Below are 25,093 nucleotides of genomic sequence, written 5' to 3' on the forward strand. Positions count from 1 at the left end.
AAGCATAGTGTGACAAATCAACTAGAGCTGGCAGTTCCGTCAACAGACTAAAGATCACCAAGCCGGCCCAAATACCCTGCAACACCACGCCTAAATGAGTGTTAATCATGACTAAAAGCGAACTTCATGTGGTAGACAGTTCCAGCTATCCACAATTCTGTTAAAATATGAATTTTTAATACTGGTAGTCCTAGCAAATGTTTTCCTTGGTTTCAAGCAGTTAAAACTCCAAAAGGTATAATGATCGTCTGGACAATAAAAATTTAGAAAACTTCTAAAATCTACTTTAAAATATCCATTGAAAACTTTGTATTAAAAGTGACCTCAGCTGTAAAGATTAAGTTTCTGTAAACAAGATTCATAATTACTGTCAGATTTTAAAATTAACTTTGTGGCTCTCCTTTGCACACATTCAATAAAGCAATGTTCCTCTTGGTGTGAGATAACCAAACCATCAAGCTGTATTTGATTACAAGTTGTAATTTTTCGCTATTTCTCTTTGACTTTTTACACACATTCCATTTTATTAGCTGTCAAGTAAGCCTACACAATGTAAGAAATTAAAATGTTTGACCATTTCACACTTGCACATTCTAGTCTGTTATAAAAAAACTTTATAAAGGTGAACATCTGTGAGCAGGAAATATGACAGCACAGAATTTAAGGGGCCACCCGAGACCATGATACTTTGCGCACTTCTGTTGTTATTGTTATCTGGGAAATCTTCCGTCGCACAAACACTTGTGTAAAGGTCAAATCTGTCAGCATGAAAAATGGACAAAAGTTTTATAAATATCACGGATGCAGATTTTGGACAACAGCTGGTTAATCAATATGGCTCTCCCTAGCTCCTAAAAGAAGCAGTGATGATCCGCGACTGAAACAAACAGAGTGGTAAGTTTCGGAGTAATAATTTAATGTTTGGTCAGCTGTTTCAAATGGTTTGTACATGTAAGTTGCAGTGCTTATCAATTTGTTTTTGTTGTCAGACCTGTCAGTGCAAGAACACATGTAGTCAAGAAGTGACAGACACTGTGGACATGCTTGCATAGATGCTTAGAAAGCTGCGTCTGTGGAAGCACTGCCAAACTGTTTTAAAACAACAAATCTGCACCAGTCAAGTCCTCCCTTGAAACAAGACCACAACTCCCAAGCACCAGCAGTGCGTTTGAATGGCATCAGCTGGCTCCCGAAAGGGAAATTGAAAGTGTCCAGGTTATTTTTTTGAATGTTTTCACTCTAATTGCTAGTACTGCTGAAACTATACTGGTCCTGTGTATTTATAAATTCCATAATCTATTTCACTTCATGTTCAAATGTGAGGTTTACGTAGCGGCTTAAGCACATACATGTACATTTTACTTCTACTTTTTGACTGTTATCCTTGTGGAAATTTTTTTAAAGTAATTTTGCCTTGAAGCGATTTATCATATGGCTTCCATAAGCCAAGACATTTGATTACTGCACTGTTGATTTTATAAGATATTTTTTGCTGAATGTTGTTCTGAACTAGCCTGTGATCCGCAGACATATTTCTGGTCCTCGCTTCTCTCCCTTCGAAAAATAACATCTGCGAACTTGAGTGACAAAACGATTTCTGTGACATCAAACCGTTTTGATGTTCACCAATAAGATGAAAGGATAGAATGCAGCTGGAGTGACTCCTCATGACCTTGCACTGGCATGCCTTTGATTTTGGTGAGAGTTAGCAAATACCCTTTGGAATTTGAATTTCACGACTATAACAAGGTTTCCTGTGACGTTGAATGCTGACTTCTCTGTGAAGCAACGACTTCTAAAGTGACGTGGGCCTTTGGTTTTGCTTTATAAAAAACAGTAGTACAAACTGTATGTGACATAAACAAAACCTGGACAGAATAATCCCTACAGCAAATGGAAAATAACATAGCTCAATGACATCACGCCCAGACCTGCGGACACCTAAAAAGTACCTGAAATGGTCATTTCTATTGTTTTCAACCTGTATTAAACGGACACTTGTAATTAAATTCCACCACCCAACATGCCAGACACCGGAAATGCGAAAGATTGCCACCCACAAATTTTCTTTTTTTACCTTAAAAAACGTGACTTGATGAACTTATTTTATTAGTTTCACAGTACAGTATTGTTTTCTATTTCGTTTTGTTTGCATAGAGCTTGTTTCACTCATCCAATTTCTTCAAATTTTGAGTTGCAATCTATGTTAATGGTACTTAGATCAACTGGTCCACTTAAATAAAGAAATTAATGCAGACGTATACCATCATAGTCTCTGGGAGTGTTCTTAACGTTTCCACTGTTCATTTAAATGGCATTTGACACCTCATATGACGTTATCTATTGAAACCTGTATTAGGCAGACACCCTGTATTAAGCGGACACTACAGCATTCCCCGAGGGTGTCCGCTTAATACAGGTTTTACTGTATGTCTCATTCAGCCACTGTCTTGATGCACGGGAAAGCTGGAGAAACCTCCCCCAAGGGTGCATTGTGGAGACAAGACACTCTGGAAAAGCAAATGCAGATTAAGTTCGTGGAGGAGGTTACTGTAAGCAGTAATGAGCCAATGTCTTTTGATCTTTCAAAGGATAAAGTTTGCAGTTTTAAATATTACAATGAGAAGCTATATGATGACCTCATGGTCTTTATTACTGGAATTAAAGAAAAGGGGGGAAGTACCAGCTGCTATCTGTAGACAAGAGGTGGAAGAAGCTCTGAAAGACTTAAAGAATTCAGTTCTCCATTACAAGTATGTTGGAAATGTACTTCTTGTATGTAGTAAAATGATAGCTGATGTCTGTAGTTGTTTATAACTGCGCAAGTCTAATGTCTGGGCTGTAAGAACAGTTAATTGAAAGTTTTTCACTGCCCTAAAATTAATCTGTGTTTTGTTCTTTATTTGTCTAACTAAAGCAACTCATTTGGTTATTTTGTTATGACATAAAAAATCTTAAAGAAATCATTTTTTGATAATTATTGTAGGCTGGAAACAGACAACATTGATCTGACAGTCCAGGCCAGGCATCAATCCAGCAGCCACACAAACTAGTCCTTGCACTGGACTGATACTTATGCTGTCAAAAACAGAGTTAAGATTGATGGCAGTTTAGAGAGGTCAGTCACAGAAGAATATACAAGATCTTGAGATGGCAGAAATACCTCCAGGCGCAGAAGTTCAAGAACAATTAAAAGAAAGTTTGGTGTTGTTAGTGGTGCGGGTTAGTACAAAATACTGCCCTGCTTATGAAGAATTTTCTGTAGCAGTTGAACATCGCCTCCATCACCAGTATTCAGCGGCAATGGCAAGGAAATCTGAACAGGTACTGATACAGTGTATGTGGGTTGTCCTAGCTCTTTATTAAGTTCTTATTCTTATTTCGAGAAATATTATTAGGCTCTAAAAAGCGTCACATTCAAACCATTCACCAAAGTCAGGTAGCATGTTCCAGGGGTTTGGATAGTAGAGGGTGGCATGCTGTTTTTTCTGCTCCAATCTCTTTAGGCCAGCCCCATGATATGCATGTCTGGAACACCAAAGTGGAGGCTTATGTATTTCGTTTAGAGGGCATAAGGATGCTAATACGAGAGATTTTCTGTAGCACTCTAGACATACCCTTATGATGTGAGCTTTCATTTGGTAAGACACAATGTAGCAAAATGTTTATGTAATCTCATCCTTATAGTGTGATTATTAAGAGTCAAATGAATTGTTTTTCCTATTTTCAGTCTCTTCTTGGTTTAGAATTTTTAAATTCCAATAAGTGTGGGGACATGGCTGATATATTGAAGTCATTCCATGACCAGTATGTTCCCATTAAAGATGGAGAAGTGCTTTACAAAACTGTCATGCATGGTGATCAGCTTACGCAAGAAAGAGCCAGAAACGTTCAGTGGACATACAACAATGGGGAGACTTCAGCAGAGCGCCTTGAAGGCCTGGAACCAACCTTTTGAGGGTTTTACCTGAAGATGTGCCTCTTTGAGGTGAGATGCTACTTCAGTGTCTCTAGTCATAATTACAAGACTGTTATTTTGTTAATTGAATTGGATGACTGGCAAGACTAAAATGAAGCAGATTAGTCAAGTTTGTAATTTCTTCTATAGCTTCTAATAATATCGATAATATTTAGGCTTAACCTTTCAATTTTGTGCAGATAATACAGTGATTTTATTGGCAGTAAATAAAAGGTACAATACAGGAATTTTTGATTCTCAAGGCTGAATATCACATATTTAAACAGATTTACCTATTAAAAATATTTTTCAAGGGTGGGGAAGAAAATCTTTGTCAAAGAATAGTCTGCTGGTGAAAGGGGGAGTTCATTTGCAGTGATGAATTGAACAGAAAGTAGCAATGCAAAAAAAGGTCCATCCGTTGATTGCAAGGCATTCAAAGATTTCTTCAATTCAGAAACCACTGGTCACTTTTAGCAGCATGGCTAGACTTTACTGGAATGGAAAGCATAGAGGGTATGTCCTTGCATGTCCTAGGAGTTGTTTTACTTAAGCATGATGTTGTGCTAGTTACCCTCTAGACTTTAAGGGAAAATGAAGATTCTCTTGGGCATGCTGAATACTGAATCATTCAAGCTCGAAAGTTAGACTTAGTCTTAAGACTACCTGTCTTTCACTTCAAATAGACAAGGCTATTATTATTCCATTATTATTATGTCTGAACGCTATTGAAATTAATAATTTCTCATCTCAAACTTCTCATGTACTTTTGCAGACACAGCACAAGGCAATTGCAAATCATTCTTCTATTATTATTTGTAAACAAGACCTTATCTTCAGTTAAACTCCTTACTAAGTCGCTTGGAGTTAGCCTTGTTTAAGTCCCTCTGAGATCATTGGAAACTTAAGAAGGGCCTGTTCTACCATATAAAAATATGTTGTGTATGTAAATTATAAAAAAAAATTACATAATGGAAAAAATTATTTAGTGAAGAAATGACACAAAGTTGTAAAGAGGAAGTCAACTTTAAACATTGGTCTTCCTTTAAGCTAAATAAAACTGATTTCAAAAAATTAAGGGTGTTTCTAACATTGTGCCATTTCTTAATATGTTAAATTTATGTCTATCATATTTAAGTTCTCTATTGCTATGTTTAGGCATGAACATGAAAAGCATCCCAACTCAGACATGCCGGCAGCTGACCCTTGTGTCTCAGAAGAGCCCGAGACTGAAGACAAAGAAGATCATAAGCATAACTACCACTGCGCTAGAATGGCTTATGGTTTTCTTATCACACATCTGGATGATTCAGTCGAAGAGGGAGATGCAGGAAGGCTTTTAGATTTTCTAACGTTTGCACTTCTTCTTCGTCACTGTCACCACAGGGTGAAATATGCATATGTGGTGTTACTGTTCTTAGCAAAGATTTATGCAATTTTACCCAAGGGCATTGCTTTAAAAGTGCTACTTAATAGATTTTTTAACAACCTTGGGAAGGTTGGAGGCAACATCCCTTTAGATCTCCAGATGGAGAATGTAAATGAACTTTTGAAGATTGCACTGTCTTAGGCAGTTAGGGTCAAACGTCTGTGAAAAGGGTGCCCAGAGAGTTGCAAAGTCCCTTCAAGTAATTGAAGAAAGCATTGTGAATGTTGACAAAGACTGCAATAGAAAGTCAAGGTCAGGTTACCACAGTGATAAATGCCTTGATGAGACTATCATCACCATCACAAAAGATCTCCACAAGGAGCAGGTATTCACCATCCAGCTGGGGAGGCACTACAGCTTCTTTAAGAAATTTCACACGAATCTTCTACATAAGTTAGACTATTGCGAATTTTTTATCTGGGGCTATTATCTTTTCAAAGCGTGGCAAACTATGTATTTTACTTAATCAGGGAGCAAGTGACCAGTAATAATAGATTGAACAAGGTAATGAGAGATAAGATACCAGAAATTTATTTCGCATGAAATCCAGGTTTGTAAATAAACAATGTCACTTCCTTACAAAGTTTAAATAAGAATTTCTAGCGCTTTTAAGTAACTGGCAAAAAAGGTTAATTTAAGTCATCAGCTAGGATAATTATTACAAAGTTCATTGCCTTTTAAATGCATTACAGTAGTGGAGAATTGAGTGAACTATTTTGAGAAGATTAGATAAAAAGGTGCCATCTCCACTACACTTTTATATCTGGGTGCCAGGGACTAGCTTTATATTTACAGGCCAAGAGATTGCCAGGTTATTTCCAAACCCTTTAACACTTACCCTTTATTCTACTTTTTCTCTTAAGCCGCAAGTACTAGGAAGACCTTAGCACTAGTCATTTGAAGACCCGTGAGTCGGTTGTATATCTTTAAATACAAAAATGTAAACCTTTTTTTTTGAGCTCTTTGAATTGACAAACAAAACCATTGTAGTAAAAGTCAGGTCATGAGAAGAAATACTTTACGCTGCTGAATAGTAACCTTGACAACATTATAATATGTACAGAAAGTTTTCAATGTTTAGTTGGCCAAAGACAAGACAATAGCCTGTTCCAGGCGTTCAGACAGTGGGGAGTGATGTGAAGTAAGGAACGTGACGAAAAGTAGAGGGAGAATAAGTGCCCTGTGAAGGAGGGTAAAGGGATGGAGAGAGGGTGCTTACTCATGGGAGGGAGTTAATTAATTCAAAAAACAATAGACAAACTGGAATTCAAAACACCAATTCTAATTCTTGAAGTTGATGGTAATCTTCAAATTTTTCTTCCATCAATTCATCCATTTCTGACAGACCCTGAGAAGTTGTTGACAAAAGAAAATAATCCTCTGCCTGGCAAACCTCATGATTTATTAAATTTAGTTGGTCCATTTGTCCTTCTGACATCCCCCTATTGTACATATAAAGCAAGAGAACATTTTTACAACCACTCGTAAAGTGAAGGAAAAAAGACAATTTAAATGAAATGGTGAGATTCACGTACAGCCCCATACATTTATTGCATGGTTCAAGCATTATTTCTTGCGAATAAATCAAAATTTCTTTGAACAAAAATTAATATTATGTATACATAATCTTACTAAAAACCTAATGTAAGACTTCCAGATAATAGAGAGCGGGAGAAGTATTCATGTGTTTGTAATCTTTAGCTACGGCTTTAAAACTTGATTTCAGGTTGTAACTGACAACAAATTTTGATTAAAGTGACAAACAAATACTGCTCGTTTCGATAGAAAGCCGTTTCAATACAGATCATGTACGCAAACAATGAAAATGCACAACAATTGAAGGGAAAATTTACCATTCGGTGATTGAGTGAACCTCGTTAATAGCGATAGCTGCAACTTGCTTTCCAAGCTTTCCTTCCTGGCGTTCTTTTGTCCATTCCTTAGACAAACACGATTCTGGACTTCTGTATACAATTTCACAGCTTCCACTTTTAACAGCTTCATCCATATATTCGCCTATCATTGCTTCCGCTACTCCGATATGTTCAAATGTTACAGTTGGTCTTTCGTGATGGCAATCAATGGAGTTACCACAACAATCGTAAATGGCTTTCCCTCCTGTCTTCTTTCCAACGCACGCTTTATTCGAGGAAAAAGCTGGAAAATAAGACTTTTTCCAAAGCCAGTCGGTAAAATTGCGAAGACATCGATCCTGTCGACTAGGTGGGTCAAACAGTTTCTTTGCTCTTCGCGTATGGCCTCCACGTTTAGAAAGTCACTCAGCACTGTGTTTATTGTGAATTTGAATGCTGTGTGACGGGACAAAGCGCCTGTCATTACCGCCATATCGCATTTCGCTCTGAGATCGAAGACGCTCCAGTGTTGACACATTCTGTCAAAGTCGACCAATCAGAGGGTATACCAGGATCTGGTATACCGGAACACATTTTTGTTAAGAATTCTTACAGGCGTTCCTGCACCACTGTCCCCAGTTCCCCCTCTACTTTTCATCTCTTTCTTTACTTTGCACCGCTCCCGACTATCTGAACGCCTGGATTAGGCTAAGTGAGACTTGTCCGTGAAACATATCCTGCCTCGAATTGGGAATACATGGGCTTTAGAAGACATCAGCCCCCTTGACTCCTTGAAAGAGCCCAGATAGATGTCGTAACTTCTAACGAGAAGCATTTAAGGAAAGAAATACTAGCCAGGATAGCTTTTTGCATCATTTAAGCGATCTCTTAAAGCACACATAGCTTGAAATGTAGGGCTTGTAAATTCTGTAAATAGCTTAAGTTTTAGATGGTGCTTTTAGCGTTTTGTAGACCTATTTATAGTAAGTATTTTAATAGTAGTAATGTATAGGTTGCTCTTTTACATTTTTTTAAAATTTGCATACACATACACTTATTAATGAGAACTTTGGTGCTCCTGGGTGTTATGTGTCTAAATAAAGGATTTGATTTGATTTGTAAAATGCAGGTGCAGTTGAAAATATTTTTTTTGCTACAGTATTACACAACTCTCACTCAAACCTCTAAATAAAAAATTGAAGAACAAAGTGGATGTTCAAGTTGTTTTCTTGGTTCATTCATAACTGAGAATGATATTGATGTGAAGTATATATGAAATAATTCATGATATTGTTATATGTAAGTGTATTCCAACAATCATAGTTACAGTGTTCTCACCAGGATTGTGTCGTGGGGAGTCCCAGGACTCCCTCTGTTGAGAAATAGGCGCCCTTTAGGATCATTAGGGGGGACAAAGTTACTCCAAATGATCTGTTACATGAAATACTTACCTGATCCAATAATTATGTCGGATGGGGTGTTTACGATTATTTTGATAATCATGCATGCACCAATCTTCGCACTGTATGTGGGACCAACAAAAGTTAAGGAAATAGTTACAGTGTTACAGTGTTCTCACCAGGATTGTGTCGTGGGGAGTCCCAGGACTCCCTCTGTTGAGAAATAGGCGCCCTTTAGGATCATTAGGGGGGACAAAGTTACTCCAAATGATCTGTTACATGAAATACTTACCTGATCCAATAATTATGTCGGATGAGGTGTTTACGATTATTTTGATAATCATGCATACACCAATCTTCGCACTGTATGTGGGACCAACAAAAGTTAAGGAAATAAAATTAAAGACCTTGAATCACTTGATATTATGTTTCTTTATTCATTTAACCTAGCAAAATGCTGGGGTGTTAGATTGACCATTAAAACTACTGAACACACCTCCTTAACTGTGGGGACGGGTATTCTTAGAGTTATCTCTATAGAGTTACCGTAAAATTCCAAAAGCCCTCGGGCATATATTTTTCAAAGGCCCTCTTTGAGGGGCTTATTTTTGGAGGGGCTTATATTCGGAGGGGCTTATCTACGGAGGGAAATTGCGTTTCAAAATCAATTGGGCTAGCCTTATAGTTGAAAGTAAATTTACCGTTTTTGCTTTGTTTTACTTTGTATTTGAGGGCAATTTTCCAAGTACAAGCCGTCAGGATTTTGGACTTCCAGGATTTTGACCTTCCAAAATCTTGAATTCAGGATTTTGGCCGTCCAAAATCTTGAATTCAGGATTTTGACCTTCCAAAATCTATAATAATATAATTCAGGATTTTGGAAGTGGTCAACTCTAACTCTTAAGGTGGCTCAACTGGATTTTTTTGGGGGGATACCTCCCAAGTTTGAGCATTAACTACGTCGACATGAGTAAAGATATGGGAAAAAGATTACCACAACTGTATTATATAAAGATGAAAATTTCTTATGATCTGGGTTTTATTGCAATCGGAGTCGCTATGGCAATGTAATGACGCCATTGCGCTTTTTATTTATCTTTTTGTTTCTCTGTAGCAGGAGTTTTTTGAAGAAATCGCTTAAGGGAGTATGTACCTACCATAATTGTCTCCATTATGGCAAAGTTTAAACAAATTCTATGAGAGCGTTTTCGAAATATTTTAACACGCAGTTTTAACAATCATAAAAACAGTGAAATAGCATGCTATCCACACAATTCGCTAATATTTTAAGAAAATGATAAGCTTTGGAAACGCGGCTTCATCCCATAGTGGTTTGATTCCATTGAAAACTGCATGCAAAAAAAGAGCGGAATTGCTCTGGGCGATCGCGAGCAAGAAGTATTTTATTAACTTGCATTCAGCTGCTTTTGTTACAGGTTTTGAACGTAATTTGGTCCGTGCCTACAAATTTCGCATTTTTCAAAAAATCGCTCGATTATTGTTTTTATTAATTCGACAATCTCGCGATCAATCGTCAATAAATATTCCCTGCAAGTTTCAAGAACATTGAAAGCAGGGAGGGCTTTCAAATTGGGCCTCAAATATAGCCAATTTTTCCCCCAGATTTTGTGTTTACAAGTGAGCGTCCTCATTATTCACAAGCATTGTTTTCAAGTTTCATATACACATGCACATTTAGCAAAAAGATAGAATTTGCATCGAAAAGGACCGTCGCTTAAATCTCCGGAATATGCTAATTACCGGGTAAAGAGATTATAGTGATACATTATAACATCAGAGCAATTCTTTGTAACAGTTTCTGTGATGTTATAACCGGAGTAAGACAATAAAGTATTGTATCCTACACGATGAGCGGTGACGTTCACCGTTTCGGCTCTCACTGCTGTCGGTGACACAAGCCAATTATTAGCATATTCCGGATATTTCTTCGGAAAGTAATCGAGAGTTCTTTTTGATGTAAATTTATATCTTTTGCTAGTTGTGCACGTGCATATGAAAACAACGGCAGTGAATTAAGAGGACGCTCACTTATAAACACAAAATCTGGGGGAAACATTGGCTATATTTGAGGTCCCATTTTTGAAAGCCTTCCCTGTTTTCAGTGTTCTTGAAACTTGCAGGGAATATTTATTAACGATTGATCTCGAGATTGTCGAATTTATAAAAAAATTTATCGAGCTGTTTTTTGAAAAATGCGAAATTTGTAGGCATGGACCAAATTACGTTCAAAACCTGTAACAAAAGCAGCTGAATGCAAGTTAATAAAATACTTCTTGCTCGCGATCGCCCAAAGCAATTGCGCTCTTTTTTTGTATGCAGTTTTCAATGGAATCAAACCACTATGGGATGAAGCCGCGTTTCCAAAGCTTATCATTTTCTTAAAATATTAGCGAATTGTGTGGATAGCATGCTATTTCACTGTTTTTATGACTGTTAAAACTGCGTGTCAAAATTTTTCGAAAACGCTCTCATAGAATTTGTTTAAACTTTGCCATAATGGAGACAATTATGGTAGGTACATACTCCTTTAAGCGATTTCTTCAAAAAACTCCTGCTACAGAGAAACACAAAGATAAATAAAAAGCGTAATGGCGTCATTACGTTGCCATGGCGACTCCCATTGCAATAAAACCCAGATCATAAGAAATTTTCATCTTAATATAATACAGTTGTGGTAATCTTTTACCCATATCTTTACTCATGCCGACGTAGTTAATGCTCAAACTTGGGAGGTATGACCCCAGAAAAATCCAGTCGAGCCACCTTAATGTCATAGCTCTATTGTTAGTCGACCTCCTTAACTTTAGACATTCTAAAGTCCATTTGACTCGTAGCATGCTCCTGCACCCTAATGAGTGCATCTTCATGGCTTTTTATGCGGCATCTTAGATCTTCTTGCAGGAATCCCGCAAGGCCACAACCTGGTGAGAACACTGTAGTTATATGAAAATTGTAGTGGTGGTAATAACCGTTATTAAAATGTTACACAATACTTCTACAATACCCTGAATTTTTTAACGTGAAATACTTTCTGTACAATTTTACGCTCATGATAAAGATTTAAAACAGCCAGTGCTCAAAGAAGCAGAAGTATACTCTGCCCATTGTTTTATTTGCGATCAATGTCTGCCAAAAAAACAGAAAGCACCTGACAACTATTTACATAAGTATAGCCTGAGGACAAAAAATACTAGGAATACAATAACAATACAATAACAACAGTATTATTTACATTAAACATGGTTCCATTCCCATCACATTATTCAGTACAGTGACAAAAGTCATTCCAAATGGGCTCCATCCACTGTGCAATAGCCTCACCCTGTAACTTGTGCAGCCTGACAGCAAATCAATCACAAATTAGCCAATAAAATGATGTCGTTTATCAGGGCAAATACCTATCATTTCACTCTGTGGGTAAATGAGAAAAGTATAATGAAATTGGATTAAGGTGTTGTCATTGCTTTGTTTTAAAATCACAGTAGCTGGGTATCAAAATAATAGCAAGTGACGATCAATACCCACCCATTCTTATTGACAACACTGAAAGCCTATTCTTGTCATTAGGAGAGTCACTACAAAAAATGTTCTCTAAAAATAAATCTCTCAATTTTCCTCTATCATGATGGAAAGTTACTAGAGTAAACAATAACATAAACTAACTGCATGACAATGAACTTACAGGACTCAATTTGGATGTCAATTTGTACAACTTGTGCCAAAGAATGGAAGAGATACTCAAGGAGACTTGGATTTTGCTCTAGCATTGGGAAATAAAAGGGAAAATAAAGTAAAATAGCTGTTAACACATTGGCAATAATTGTCCGTACTGAAGATGAGGTGGCCGTTATTTGTCCCAAAACACAACTTATTGAGCTCCATTCTCCATTTTGTAATGTCTTACAGAATCCTCTCGCATTTTTAATTTATTAACAACCTGCCAAGGCTATTGTTATTAACATTTTCCGTATTATAATCCCCTTGAGGAATCTTTGTACTGGTTAGAACCCAATAGTCTCTTCACGAATTTTATATATTGGTGTTACTACCTTAAACCCTGTGAGATTCTGTCAATGTTGAACTGAAACTTGGCTTGAATGATACACGTACATGTAGCTTGTGAGAAACTTCATCTAAATACCAAAACACTTAACAACATCAATAGAAAGTGCTTTTGCAATAGCAACTGTTGAGAGTAGGCACTGACGTTTGAGAGTTCTAATCAGGGCGATAATCATACTAGAAGCATCAGTGACTAAGTCAACAATTTTAAAGTCTTTGTTGCAGTGGTGCCACCTGTCCCTCTTGCCCACTACCCCTTGTCCACTACTACAAGTGTATATCTAAATAGTGTCCATGAGAGTATAGACACAGTATTTGGTATGTGTTCTGATGAGTCGTTTCGTCCATCCCTAGCTAGGACCAGGTCTTTACGTCTTTGCATGCCCTGCAATGTCTCCCACATCTCTTTCATTTTCTCCCACAATTCCTTTATAACTGCAGCTACACAAGTGGATTGAATTAGGAAAAATGTGCTTTCAGATATAAAAGCAACATTTAAGAACTTCATTAGCAATTGATGCTTGCAAAAGTTATTGCCTGTAACAATAACTAAAGCTGTCTAAAGAATAGTTGAAGGATAAACCTTTTGGCCTCTTTCTACAGTAAGAATGCTGGAGGATTCCCACAACCCACAATGGCCCTCTGACCACTTTCAGTTGATAACTAAAACTCCTCCTTCAGTTTAAGTGTTAACCACTGAGCAATGCCCAGTGCAACCCTTTTCTTGGCAATTTCTCTCAAACAATTTAATAATCTGCTTTACTTCTGAGACAATTCTCTCATTGTTGTAATAGGAAATAAAGTCATTTAGTACATTGTCAACTTCATGAGTAGTCTACAAAATAGGGGTTCTATGTCTGGTCTGGTAGATCGTGTGGATCCACCGATGGATTAATGTCATTGATAATAATAGGTCAATAGAGCCTGGGTTATGATGTGTCAGAGACGTAATTAAACCGCCAATTTTGCAAATACGTTTTTGTATGGCTTTTGTGTGTAGAAAGATCGATTCACGCAGAATGGATTTTAACTTCTATAGGACAACGGTGGGTGCATTTGAGTTTTTCTTTATACCTTTGTGACCTTCCATGCGATAATGTGCACTGACGGCTTTCCGTTTACAAGCCGTTTGTGGACTGTTTGAACGACTTGGTCACCCGTTCGTTCGTGGAAACATCAATATCAACTTGTTTGAGCGGTTTTGTTGATCCTTAGCTTGAAAGCGAGCACAAACTGGAACTCGACCAAACAGTTTTATTCAAAAACAAATCAACCTACAAGAACGTCACCAAAACAGTAGTAGGCAAAGGGGTACTTCTAGCTAGCAGGTTTGCTTGGGATTCCAAATCTAACTGTGGCAATGTTTCCTTGGTCTTTACCAAGTGTCTTCTATTTGTCCTGAACTCAGTTCCTTGGAGATCTACCTCGTGGGAGTGAGGTGCTACTTAATTCACAACTGATCCCTTTCTCCACAACTTCTCATTGTCTGTTGACAACAGTTTCATACCCACTGTCTCCAGGACAAAGCTCAAGTAGCCTTTTTGTCCCTTTGTTGTAAACCAGTACTTGCTTTATCTTCCTTTCCATGGCCTTGCCTTTAGTCCCCTCCATGATCTTTTGCTGTAACAAAGTTCCAGCTGTAGGTGTGGCTGGCGACGACCCAAACAAACAAACAAGAAACGAAACTTCGAGGGGTGTGTCGCAGCAGGTTAGATTAGGGACTATTTTACGGGTCGGCAAAACAAGAAAACCACGGAAAACCAAAGGTGACGGTTAACGGTGATTTAATTCCAAATTCCGAAGACCAAAGGCTATAGACCAAAGATTGGAAAATCTCTATCAATTTGGCGAAAAGGCGATACTAAGACAAATAACGCGTAATCAACAAACTAAAGCTTGAAAACGGTAATAAAGCGATTCTATAACGATTAGGTCGATAACAAGACGGTAAAATCTACTTAAAGGCTACATAAACTGACATTAGACAATAATTCCATAAATCTGATCTTAATCCTTGTACTATAAAGCAAAAGTGTGGGCGTTGCTCTAACAGGCGTTCAAATCCGCTTTTCGCTCATGAAACAATTATAAATCAATTAAACTTAAATCTGTATACTTGTACAGTAACATTCGCGTACTTTTACCCACTGGCTAAAGAACGAAACTAAACAAAAGAAGTCACTTACATATCGGTCCCGCTTGTACCAAAGGTTAAGACGAAACCACAAAAACCATGTCACGACGCGAATCCTACTTGACTTTTCCTGACCAAAAGGACGCTAACGCGCGCTTTTATACCCGCGTGGGGACACCGAAATATCTCATTACAAAACCAATAGAAATTCAGGTAAACATTGTAACTACGCTAGTAACTAGGATCAAAGCATGAAAATCACGAAATCAATGAAAAGGTATTGTTCTTATGTCTTGTCCTTTACGTGGCTGCCCTAAAATAATCATATTATTTCACTAAATCAACTAAATAATCAACTTTAATGTTCATATAATCATGTTTTCTTTTCAAAGTTCAGTTCAATGTTCAATACTTAGTTCTTAACTTGCATCAGCCGTACCAGCTTGTGGATTGGTCGGTCAAAGTACCGTAACTGACCAGTTCTCTTTCCCTTGGAATCGAGGCAGCTATCCGCAAGAGCTACCTGGACTTTACGTATTTGCCCATCTGCACTAGAGTAAACAGCTGATGCACGTGCTAACGGCCAAGCATCACGAGGGAGGCTCTCATCCTTCACGATTACAACATCATCCACTTGAAAATCTCTGCTTGGGCATGTCCATTTCCGACATTCTTGCAAACTAAGCAGAACTCTTTTCTCCAACATGACCAAAACTCGTTCGTTAAATGTTGGACTCGCCTCCAACGCTTTCTGCAACGTACGTCTGCTGGCTGAAAGATACCTGGTGGAGCAAGAACAATTTTTGACGTTATCGTTAGCAGCTGGTTCGGGGTCAAAGGACTTGGAGAATCTGGGTCTGAAATCTGGTTTACTGTCAAGGGTCGGCTGTTAACAATCGCTTCTGCGTCACACATCAGAGTCCTAAGAGACTCGTTGTCTAATTGTCGCCCATTATTGTTTAAAAGCGATGAGAGAACGCTCCAAACGGTTCTTATTTGGCGTTCCCACACACCTTCTATGTGACTCGCTACTGGGACATTCATTTTGAAGGAAAACCAATCGCACGACTCTTCTAATAGCTTTGCTTTAATTCTTTCTTGGTCCATTTCACTTAACGCTTGTTAAAAAAGTTGGTTCCCTGGTCACTTCTTAGCTGGCGGATGGGTCCTCGCAGACTGATAAATCGTATAAGGGTGTTGATAAATGAATCTGTGTCGAGGGAGTTAGATGTTTCAAGGTGTATAGCCCTCGAAGTGAACAAAACACCATAACGGCTCAGCTCCTTCCGGCCATCTTTAACGATAAAGGGACCAAAATAGTCGACAGCGCAGTAGGTAAAGGGAGGGGCAGCCTCTAAACGGTCTTCTAGGAGGTCTGACATTCTTTGTTCTTGAACTGCTCCACGTAGTTTCTTGCACTTGACACACGACGAGATTATGCTGCTGACTACAACTGAACCAGTTCTGCAGGGTTCTGTTTTGATTCGACATGGTTCCACTGTTCAACTGAAGTGGTATTTTGAATTTCTTGAACTCTGTTAGCCACGAATACATGAAATCGCCTACTTTCATTGCTTATGTATCCAAGGACCACTTTGCTATCTGTCCAAAAGTACTCTTGATCAATGTGATAACTCAATTCCCGACGCAACTGCTGGCTAATCCTCACAGAACAAACAGCGGCAGTGAGTTCCAGTCTCGATACGGTTACAGGTTTGAGGGGGGCAACTTTCAATTTTCCCATGACTAACGTGCAGTGGATCCTTTGCTGCTCATCAGTCATTCTCACGTAACTACACTGACCGTAGCCTTTTACGTTTGCGTCTGAGAAGTGGTGGAGTTCAGTGCGCGTAACAGGACCGAAGATCAAAGCGACATAACGCCTGAAGTATTGACTTCCCGTCTAACAAGAGCGGAGCAACGAAGCCAAGTGGGTCAAAAATTGAACTTATCGTAAAAAAGTATTCCTCTTCTAGTGCAGGGCTTGTCCCGTAAGATGATGTTAAACTGAAAGCAGTCAGACTCAATACACCACTGCACACCAAGAGCACGTTCTAAGGGAAGCGAATCGAGGTCCAAATCGAGCTCTTTAACGCCATCTGCTTGATCTGACTCTGGTTTTCTTCGGATGACGTCTTTACTCTTCGACATGAAATGAAGGTTGAAACCTCCACTCTTGCACATTTGCTTCACATCTGAAATGAGCGTTACAGCTTCATCGATTTGAACCCGGGCCAGCTGCAACTATAAGCACTAACTAAAAAGATTCTAAAAATCAATTTTGTAATAAACGTTAAGTAGAAATGGGAAAAATTGACTGTATTTACTTTAGGTAACACTAATTTTAAAACGAAATTAACTATCTTCGTATCAGAATTTGTCTGGAGAAATTGAGCTAAAAGTCAAAATTGCAAAAATTCGCCGACACAGCTCGCGCTGAAGGGATGCGTGAGCAATTTTACCACAGTTCTTTGAACTACTGTTAAGAATGAACATAAACAAAATAATAAACAGAGAAGCTATTTTTTTAAACATTTATTTGAAAACCCAAATGTTTCTGTACTGCAATGAAATTCGCTTTACAATTCCAGCATCATGTCTCCGTAACTCAACTAAAATTTTTAATTGATGCAATGAAAACTACACAACAAAGCTGTCTCGAATCTGAGCGTGTTTCCTAAAACATTTGCTTGAATTTAACATCAGCTCTACTAAAAAGTCAATAACACTGGTAATTGATAAATTCCAATTTCAAAACAGGCTTTGTCTTCTATAAAAGCGCACAAAATGTGCCTTAAATCTCGGGCTTCAAAATCCTCAGAAAAATTTGTTCGCTCGGTTTTTCGTCTGCCGATGCTAGCCGCAAAGAAAACAGTGATAAATTCATCCAGGGGAAATTTGTTGCTTGATCTTTTGACTTTTTTCTTGAAAACAACAATGGAGTATTTTCACTTTTCACTTGTACATTTCATTGGTGCATTTAACCGACAGGAGAGGACATTTGCTGAATTTGCCTCAATTTTACCTCGAAGTTTCTTGGCGTGCACCCACGGGTAAATGGTAGATGGCGCACTGACCGATCAGAGCCCGTGCTTTACTTTTGTTATAATGTAACGCGTTGTGGCAAGATTTACGTCATTACTGTTTGCCATGAGGACATCTACGGTCACTACTGCATACAAAAAAGTATCAGTGATCACTTCCACCCACATTAAATATTATGTTTTTATTTCCTGTTCTCTAGGATAAACTCAAACATGATTTCTTCCATTGGGAATTTTTTTCATTTGTTTGAAACCGTGTCACATCGCTTTTATCCCATCAGTCTTTAAGCTCGTGCAAAGTCGGCAGACATAGTGAATAAGGGCTACTCCAAAGCAAATTGAATTACCAGTGGTTTGGTGAATTTTGATCCTCATATGTTAACTCACCACAGGGGGCCAACACAATCTGTGTAACCAACGTAATTTTATAGTAAATGTACTGTATCAACCATTTGCTTCATCTGTAGCGGTATATCGCTAAATATTTGCATGAAATCTAAATAAATGTTGTGTTACCTTACCTGTGGTAAACTGTCGTCCTTTTACCTGGGAGTGGTATTTCAAGCGATTTTGAAGGATTTTGAGTTCCCTGTTTACCCTTGCTCTTAATGTACAATAGAAGGACGAGAGTGGAATCAATTTTTTGAATGGCTTCAGTACCAGAGTGATTTCCCCCCAGCTGTTTTCAGTGTCATCACACAACGCTCCTGCACAATCGGCTGCTTAGAACTGAACCACATTCCTTTCCAGCGGTTAGCCTGTTAGAATTCAGCTCCCATTTTCTAGAATGTGTTTGTGCTATGTTTGCGGTACAGTGACTCCTCCAATCACAGCTTCGCTTTTATCGGTGCCCCATGTGTGAATCACATAACAATCGAAATCGTTGCGTTGAAAAAGCAATCAACTAGAGACTGTTGTCATATGAGATAAGTAGCAGCAGTAAGCAAGTCGAGCAAATGTGATGTACAACATGGATGTGCTTAGGGATGGACCGTTATTTTTTCTACGGGGGAGGGTTGGAAAATTCTCAAACGGTTTTTTATATGCACACAAAACGTCTATGTAGCAGACTACCAGAAAAGAGGAAGACTAAAATCCCACAGTTCTTGAACAGTCAAAATGCTTAGCAAGGTTCACGCGTGCCAGGCAGAAGCCATCCTTCTGATTGCCAAAATTTGATGTTAAACAATAACTGAATTAAAGAAGACTTGGTAAGCGATTGTTGTGTAATGACATCCAATCAAAAAGAGGCAATCGGTGGGACGGTTTCTGGCGGGCACGTGTGAATCTTCCTACTCATGTTGACCGTTTAAAAACTGTGGGAGTGAATTTTCCTCTTTTCTGGTAGTCTGCTGCATAGACGAGGCAAGTGCATATAAAAAAAGTGTTTGCATGTGAAAATTTCGAGGGCTAGCTCCGGGCCTTTTGGATGGATTTTAGATCGCAAGATAAGACAAGAAGGGTAAATCTTTCGACCTTTTTACTGCGAAGTTTGAAAGTGTAGTGATGCGGTTTAATGAGAGAAAATTGCTCCAGCGCTGAAGTCGTTCAAAAATTGATTCCACCCTTGTCCTTTGTATTATATATGTTGTGGTTCAATTTGATCCATGATTTAATTTTTATTTAATATCCTACAAAATCGCTCAAAATGGCGCTTCTGAGGCAAAAGGACGACAGTTTACTGAAGGAAAGGTAACACAACGTTTATTTGGCTTTTATGCATGCCAATGGAGCACATGGTAAATACAGTACATTTAGCATAAAATTACATCGGTTACACAACAGTTTGTGTAGGCCAGCTGTACTCACCCTTCTTGTTTTGAATTTTGTTTGCTCTAGTTAAATATTTTTCCTTCTTTCCTTATCCTAAATAGCCTCTGTACTTGGGATTACAAAATGTACGTTTATATCACTTTCTTTTAACTGTGCAACATACTTCGATTTTTTTTCTTTGAATAATTTAATGATTTGGCTCCGAGTTTCTTTGCTTTTTTCACACAAAACTATTCTCTTATAACCTGCGACCATATACAATACTTGTCAAATTTCTTTGAAATGTTAGACTGCTCACCCCCGCTCAAACAACTTATTTAACCTTTCCTCGCCTGTACTTCTCTCCGTCAACATAATGTGACACTGCTGTACATTTCTTTTGATAGGTTGTATCGGACTATTACATTTTTGATCAGAGGATGGTTCCAGTTCGATCAAGCTCTCCTAGTACCCATGTGCTTGAGCGGTTATTAGCTGAACCAGAGGTGAGCTGTTTACTTAAAGCACTTCAGTTCCTATGTATATGGGAAGCAAACGTGACATGAAGCATCACAGAAGATTTTGTATGGAAAAGAAAACTTTTCAACCTTGCATCCTAGTTCATTTTGGAGAACTGACACCATCTTCTGGTTGTTTGAATAAGCCGTATTTCTCAATGTTTTGAAAAACGTAATAAGCACCATGTCTCAACTAAGCCCCTTCTCTATTAAACCCCCTCAAATGTGCTTGAAATAAATAAGCCCCCTGGAAGATTTATTGTATAGATTTAGTCAGGGATACAAGCGAAGCTTCCCTTCATATACTTCTAATAAAAGTTTTTAAACTTTTAAGTTAATAACTTAAAGCCATGACAAGAGAGTCAAAGAAATATTTAAATTCTTACTTAACATTTGCAAAATATTTATGGTGGGATCTAAAAGATTGTAGATGAATGGATCACCGTATTATATTATTGCATATTATGTAATATGCAATATTTTTATTATACTATTATATTACTATTACTGCATATCATTAATCCTAAAAAACAAACCGGCTAAAATATTTTCCAAACGAAACAGAGAACAGTTGATTGAAATGTTAAATTTAGAAGGCAAAACTATAGCCTGTGTACAGACCCCCCTCTGCTCAGAAGAAAAAAAAACAGAGAAGGGGCTAATCATGTATGGAGGCCATGTGATTTTTCCGGGAATGTGTGGAAAATGATTTGATTGGTGGTTATTTGTAGATCACGACACCATGTAAGTGAAAGACTTTGATTGCTTTATGACCTGTAATCAAAACATAGAAGTCAATCAGAAAATCATCTCCTTCATGGACAACCACATGCACGTAGCTTTTTAGATCCAGGGATAAATAAAAGAAACGAAAAATTAATGTTTATTGAAGGTTCTTTAGCCATACTAAAAAGCTTTAGGAATCAAAGAGGTTGGTCAAAGAAAAACAGGTCCTAAACAGCATCCAAGATCAAATCCTGTCACCAACACCTACAGAAACATAAACCACAGGAAATAATAACTCAATGTGCATGAGACACACCAGCTTCATGACCTCTAAATGTAAGAACCAAAGGCAAAAATGAGATTTGTTCAGTATGAATAATGTAGGCGCTATAAAGAAGGAAAACCTGTGTTGCTCAAGCAAACGTTAATGTCACATTTCACACTATCATGAGTTTACGAGTCGCCCTGTCTGACCTGTCAACACTTTATTTCAAACTAATAACTTTCTGCATCCAGTGGGAAGGCTTGCATAATATCATGGATCTTTTCTTTCAATAAGGCCTTGGACGAACATTTTTCTTGCTCAGTAATACAACAGTTAAGTAATTTTTCATTTGAACCACAAACAATCGATGAATTAGGTAACATAATTTTTAAATCATTTAGCATTGACAACGCTCCTGGACATGATAATATATCCATGAAAATAATTCATCATTCTCTTCAAAATATTGTTCAACCCCTTGTATCTATAATTAACCTTTCGTTGTCTACTGATGTGTTTCCTTAATCTCTCAAAATCGCTAAAGTAATTCCGGTTGTTGAGGCAGATGATCCAACACTTTTTAGTAACTACAGGCCAATATCAATTCCTCCAGCTTTTTCTAAACCTTTTGACAAAGTCATGTTCAACGGACTGACTGAATTCTTGAACTTGCATAATGTCTTATACTCGAAACAATTTGGATTCGGTAATAATCATTCTACTGCACTAGCTTTAATCGATTTAATTAGTAACATATCTTCAGCTATCGACAAAAATGAATCAACTTTAGGCATATTCTTAGATCTATCTAAAGCGTTTGATACCATTTATCATAAAATATTGTGCCACAAACTGTAACACTATTGGTATTCGGGACACTGCTTTATCGTGGAACAAAAGCCGTCTTGAGAACACGACTCAATTTGTCCAGTTTGGGTCCTGTCAATCTTACTATAGGAAAATTTCCTGTGGTGTGCCACAGGGATCAATCCTTGGGCCTCTTCTGTTCTTTATTTACATAAACGATCTTCCTGATGTCTCTAGCCTGACTCTATCTTTGCTGTTTGCTGTTAATACAAATATATTTTGTTCCCATAGGAATACCGACCACCTTGTTTCCATTGCTAACCTGACAGGGTGTCCAGTTCCTATTTTTTCCTGTTTTTTGAGCAATTCCTATTTTCTCCTATTTTTAAACTAAAACCTCCTATTTTTCCTATTTTTTAGTTAGTCAAGCCAAAATTTGCAACAATATTGAAAAAGGAATTATAGTTGTATTGTGTTTTACAGTGAGATTTATCATAAAGCAATCGATGTTCCAATGTTAGCAAAAATAATAGTTACATTTGTTCTTTCCATGACCTCTATTGCCCATTAGAGTTCTGTTAACAAATTTGCTATAATTATTGTTACTTTTTGTATAATTTTCTAGTGCACCCACATGTACATGTATTGTATGTAATGTTATAGTTCTCATGACTATTGAGTAATGTTGTGCATAGCCCTGGCTGAAACTGCATTTCAGTCTCTGTACACCTCATAATTATTGTGAAGTCTTGCTCCCTTTTATGTTCATCTTTGAAACTGAAAACATGATCAAGTTGCCCTTTCACAGCACAGATCAGATAAATCATCCAAATAATCAGCTTCTTGTTTAAAGAACCAATCACTAGCTGGATTCTGTATGCTATGTGAAAAGAACAGACTCAAGTTTAGTTTACGGCACTAGCTCTCTTGGGGAGCTCTTGTTAACAGCTATTCTCGGTTGACGTCACAGTACTTGCCAAATATGGATGTCCGCCATATTTGTGTATAGTTCTCGCGTTTTAGTGGCTTTTTTGCAGACTCGGGATGGGTTTATCCCCCAAAAACGAGAGGGAAGAAATAGAGAAGTTCTTCAGCAAGATTCCGGTGCTTTCTGAGTATGCCACAGTCTTGGAAAGCCATGTTAAGCTGCGATACGTCAAGAAAATTTGTGTAGTCGGTATTGACCCTTTCAAAATCCCATGTGAGCAGTTCAATACGGAATGTTTGTTACCAATCGAACAATCTGATTTATTTGGCTACCTAGTTCTGCTGACCAGTTACTACACAAAGGACCAGTCTAAGAATTACAAGAGTCTAGAAGTATACAATCAAGTTGTATCAGGGTTTGTGGCTTTGGTGAGCGAAAAGATAATTTCCGGAAAGTATGTTGTTGCAGCTAAAGTGAGTCATTCACAATGAATGAACGATCCACTCGTCAACGTTTCGCTTATAACTGAGAACGAAGGTGAAATAATTTCTGCTCACTGTTCAGGTTATAAAGCCAGGCTCGTTGAATCATGCTCGCATGTCGCCAGCACCATAATATATATCGAATGCTGGGCACATGTCAACGGAAAGATGGCATGCACACAACTGAAATGCTCATGGCTCCTGCCAACTTACGTGAATGAGGTAACCTATGAGAGAGTTAAGGATATTGACTTTACCTCTGCGAAAAAGCGGAAGGAAACCTTGACATGAAAATTGACTCCCTCGATCAAAACAAAGCGACTTTGCGTGAAACTCAACCTTGTGAAGCACAGACCGCTGTTCATTCGCAGCTGGCCTCAACCGAGGAGATGGAAAAATTTTATGAAGCACTTCATCTGTTGTGCTGAGTTTAATCGACCCATATGCTGAAAACTTTGTGGTTAAAAGTCGGAATGTGCCAGTCCTATCAGATCTTTATGACACGAGCTATGTAGAACTTGATTATCCAGGGTTGTTGCAGAAGTGTGCGGATGTCAAAATTATGTTGTCAGATGAGTACATTAAAATTGTTGAACAGGACACAAGAGATCAAGCTAAGGGCCCCGGATTTTTTAGGCACAGAGCAGGTTGAATCGGAGCCTCTGTAAGTGGTGCAGTCTATCACAGCAATGTAGCACAACCTTTGCAGTCACTAATAAAGTCAGTTTGTTATCCGCATCTGTATAAAGTGAACACCAAGGCAATTAAACACGGCTGTAAATATGAAAAAAGCCATGTCAACTTTCAAGTAACAAGATGTGGGCTGTTTATTAACAAGCAGTACCCATTCGTGCATGCCACACCTGACTTCGTAACATCTTGTGATTGTTGTGGGTTGGGGTGTGGCGAAGTAAAATGTCCCATTGTATTCCAGATGGTGGCTTTGACAAATACGTTTAGAAGAAGAGCTCATGTTTGGAAAAAGTCAATGGAACCTTTAAGTTAAAAAAGACAAACAATTATTACTTCCAAGTGCAGCAGCAGTTGTTTACTCTGCCAGAGAGAAAGTTTAATGACTTTGTTGTCTGTGCAATTGACTCTGGTAAAAATGCACACCTAGTAATTGAGAGAATTTATCCTGACCTGGAGCATTCAAAGAGAGTCTTGCCAAAACTTCAAGAATTTTGGAGAATTTGCTTTCTCCCAGAAATCCTGGGCAGATGGTTAACAAGGAGGTGTGATGTGCCTACAAGTGTTCCCGATGACCAAGGTATTTGCTTTTGTAGAGGCCAAAACAGTAATCATTGTGGTATCATCCAGTAATGTAGAATGCCCGTTCGGAAAGTTCCACACCTCATGTTTATCTCTCAGAGAGGTGCCTACACTGAAAACTTGGTACTGCCCACACTGCTGTAGGCTACCTCAGTTCAAGCAAAGCTAAAAGTCAACAGAAGGCAAGCAAGCATCTGCTGTGACTCATGCTGCCATGCTGGGTAGCATCATTTGCATTTGTAAAACTCAGGCAACAGCAGCTGACAGACTACTGGAGTGCCATAGTATAGTATAGTATTATTTATGTCCATTTAGGTTTTTTGATAGCTAGAATGGGCATGGTCTCTGTAATGCTAGCCTTGGCTGATTACATTAAGTTTAAATTTATAAATGATACTTTTGTAACAGTCATTACCCGCAAAGTAGCTAATAAAAGCTGGAA

General features: G+C 38.1%; 1 protein-coding gene and 1 pseudogene across 1 annotated transcript in view; both read left to right on the top strand.

Annotated features, from left to right (window-relative positions):
• Nucleotides 1-25,093, top strand: part of LOC140930777 (furin-like) — a 121,111-nt gene that overhangs the window by 3,185 nt on the left and 92,833 nt on the right. Inside the window, exon 2 of the mRNA XM_073380495.1 lies at nucleotides 20,061-20,159. Coding sequence (XP_073236596.1) covers nucleotides 20,061-20,159 — 99 coding nt within the window. The remainder of the gene's footprint in view (nucleotides 1-20,060; nucleotides 20,160-25,093) is intronic.
• Nucleotides 23,014-24,820, top strand: LOC140929942 (uncharacterized; annotated as a pseudogene).

This window comes from Porites lutea, chromosome 3 (assembly GCF_958299795.1).
Source record: "Porites lutea chromosome 3, jaPorLute2.1, whole genome shotgun sequence".
NCBI classification, from domain to species: Eukaryota; Metazoa; Cnidaria; class Anthozoa; order Scleractinia; family Poritidae; genus Porites; species Porites lutea.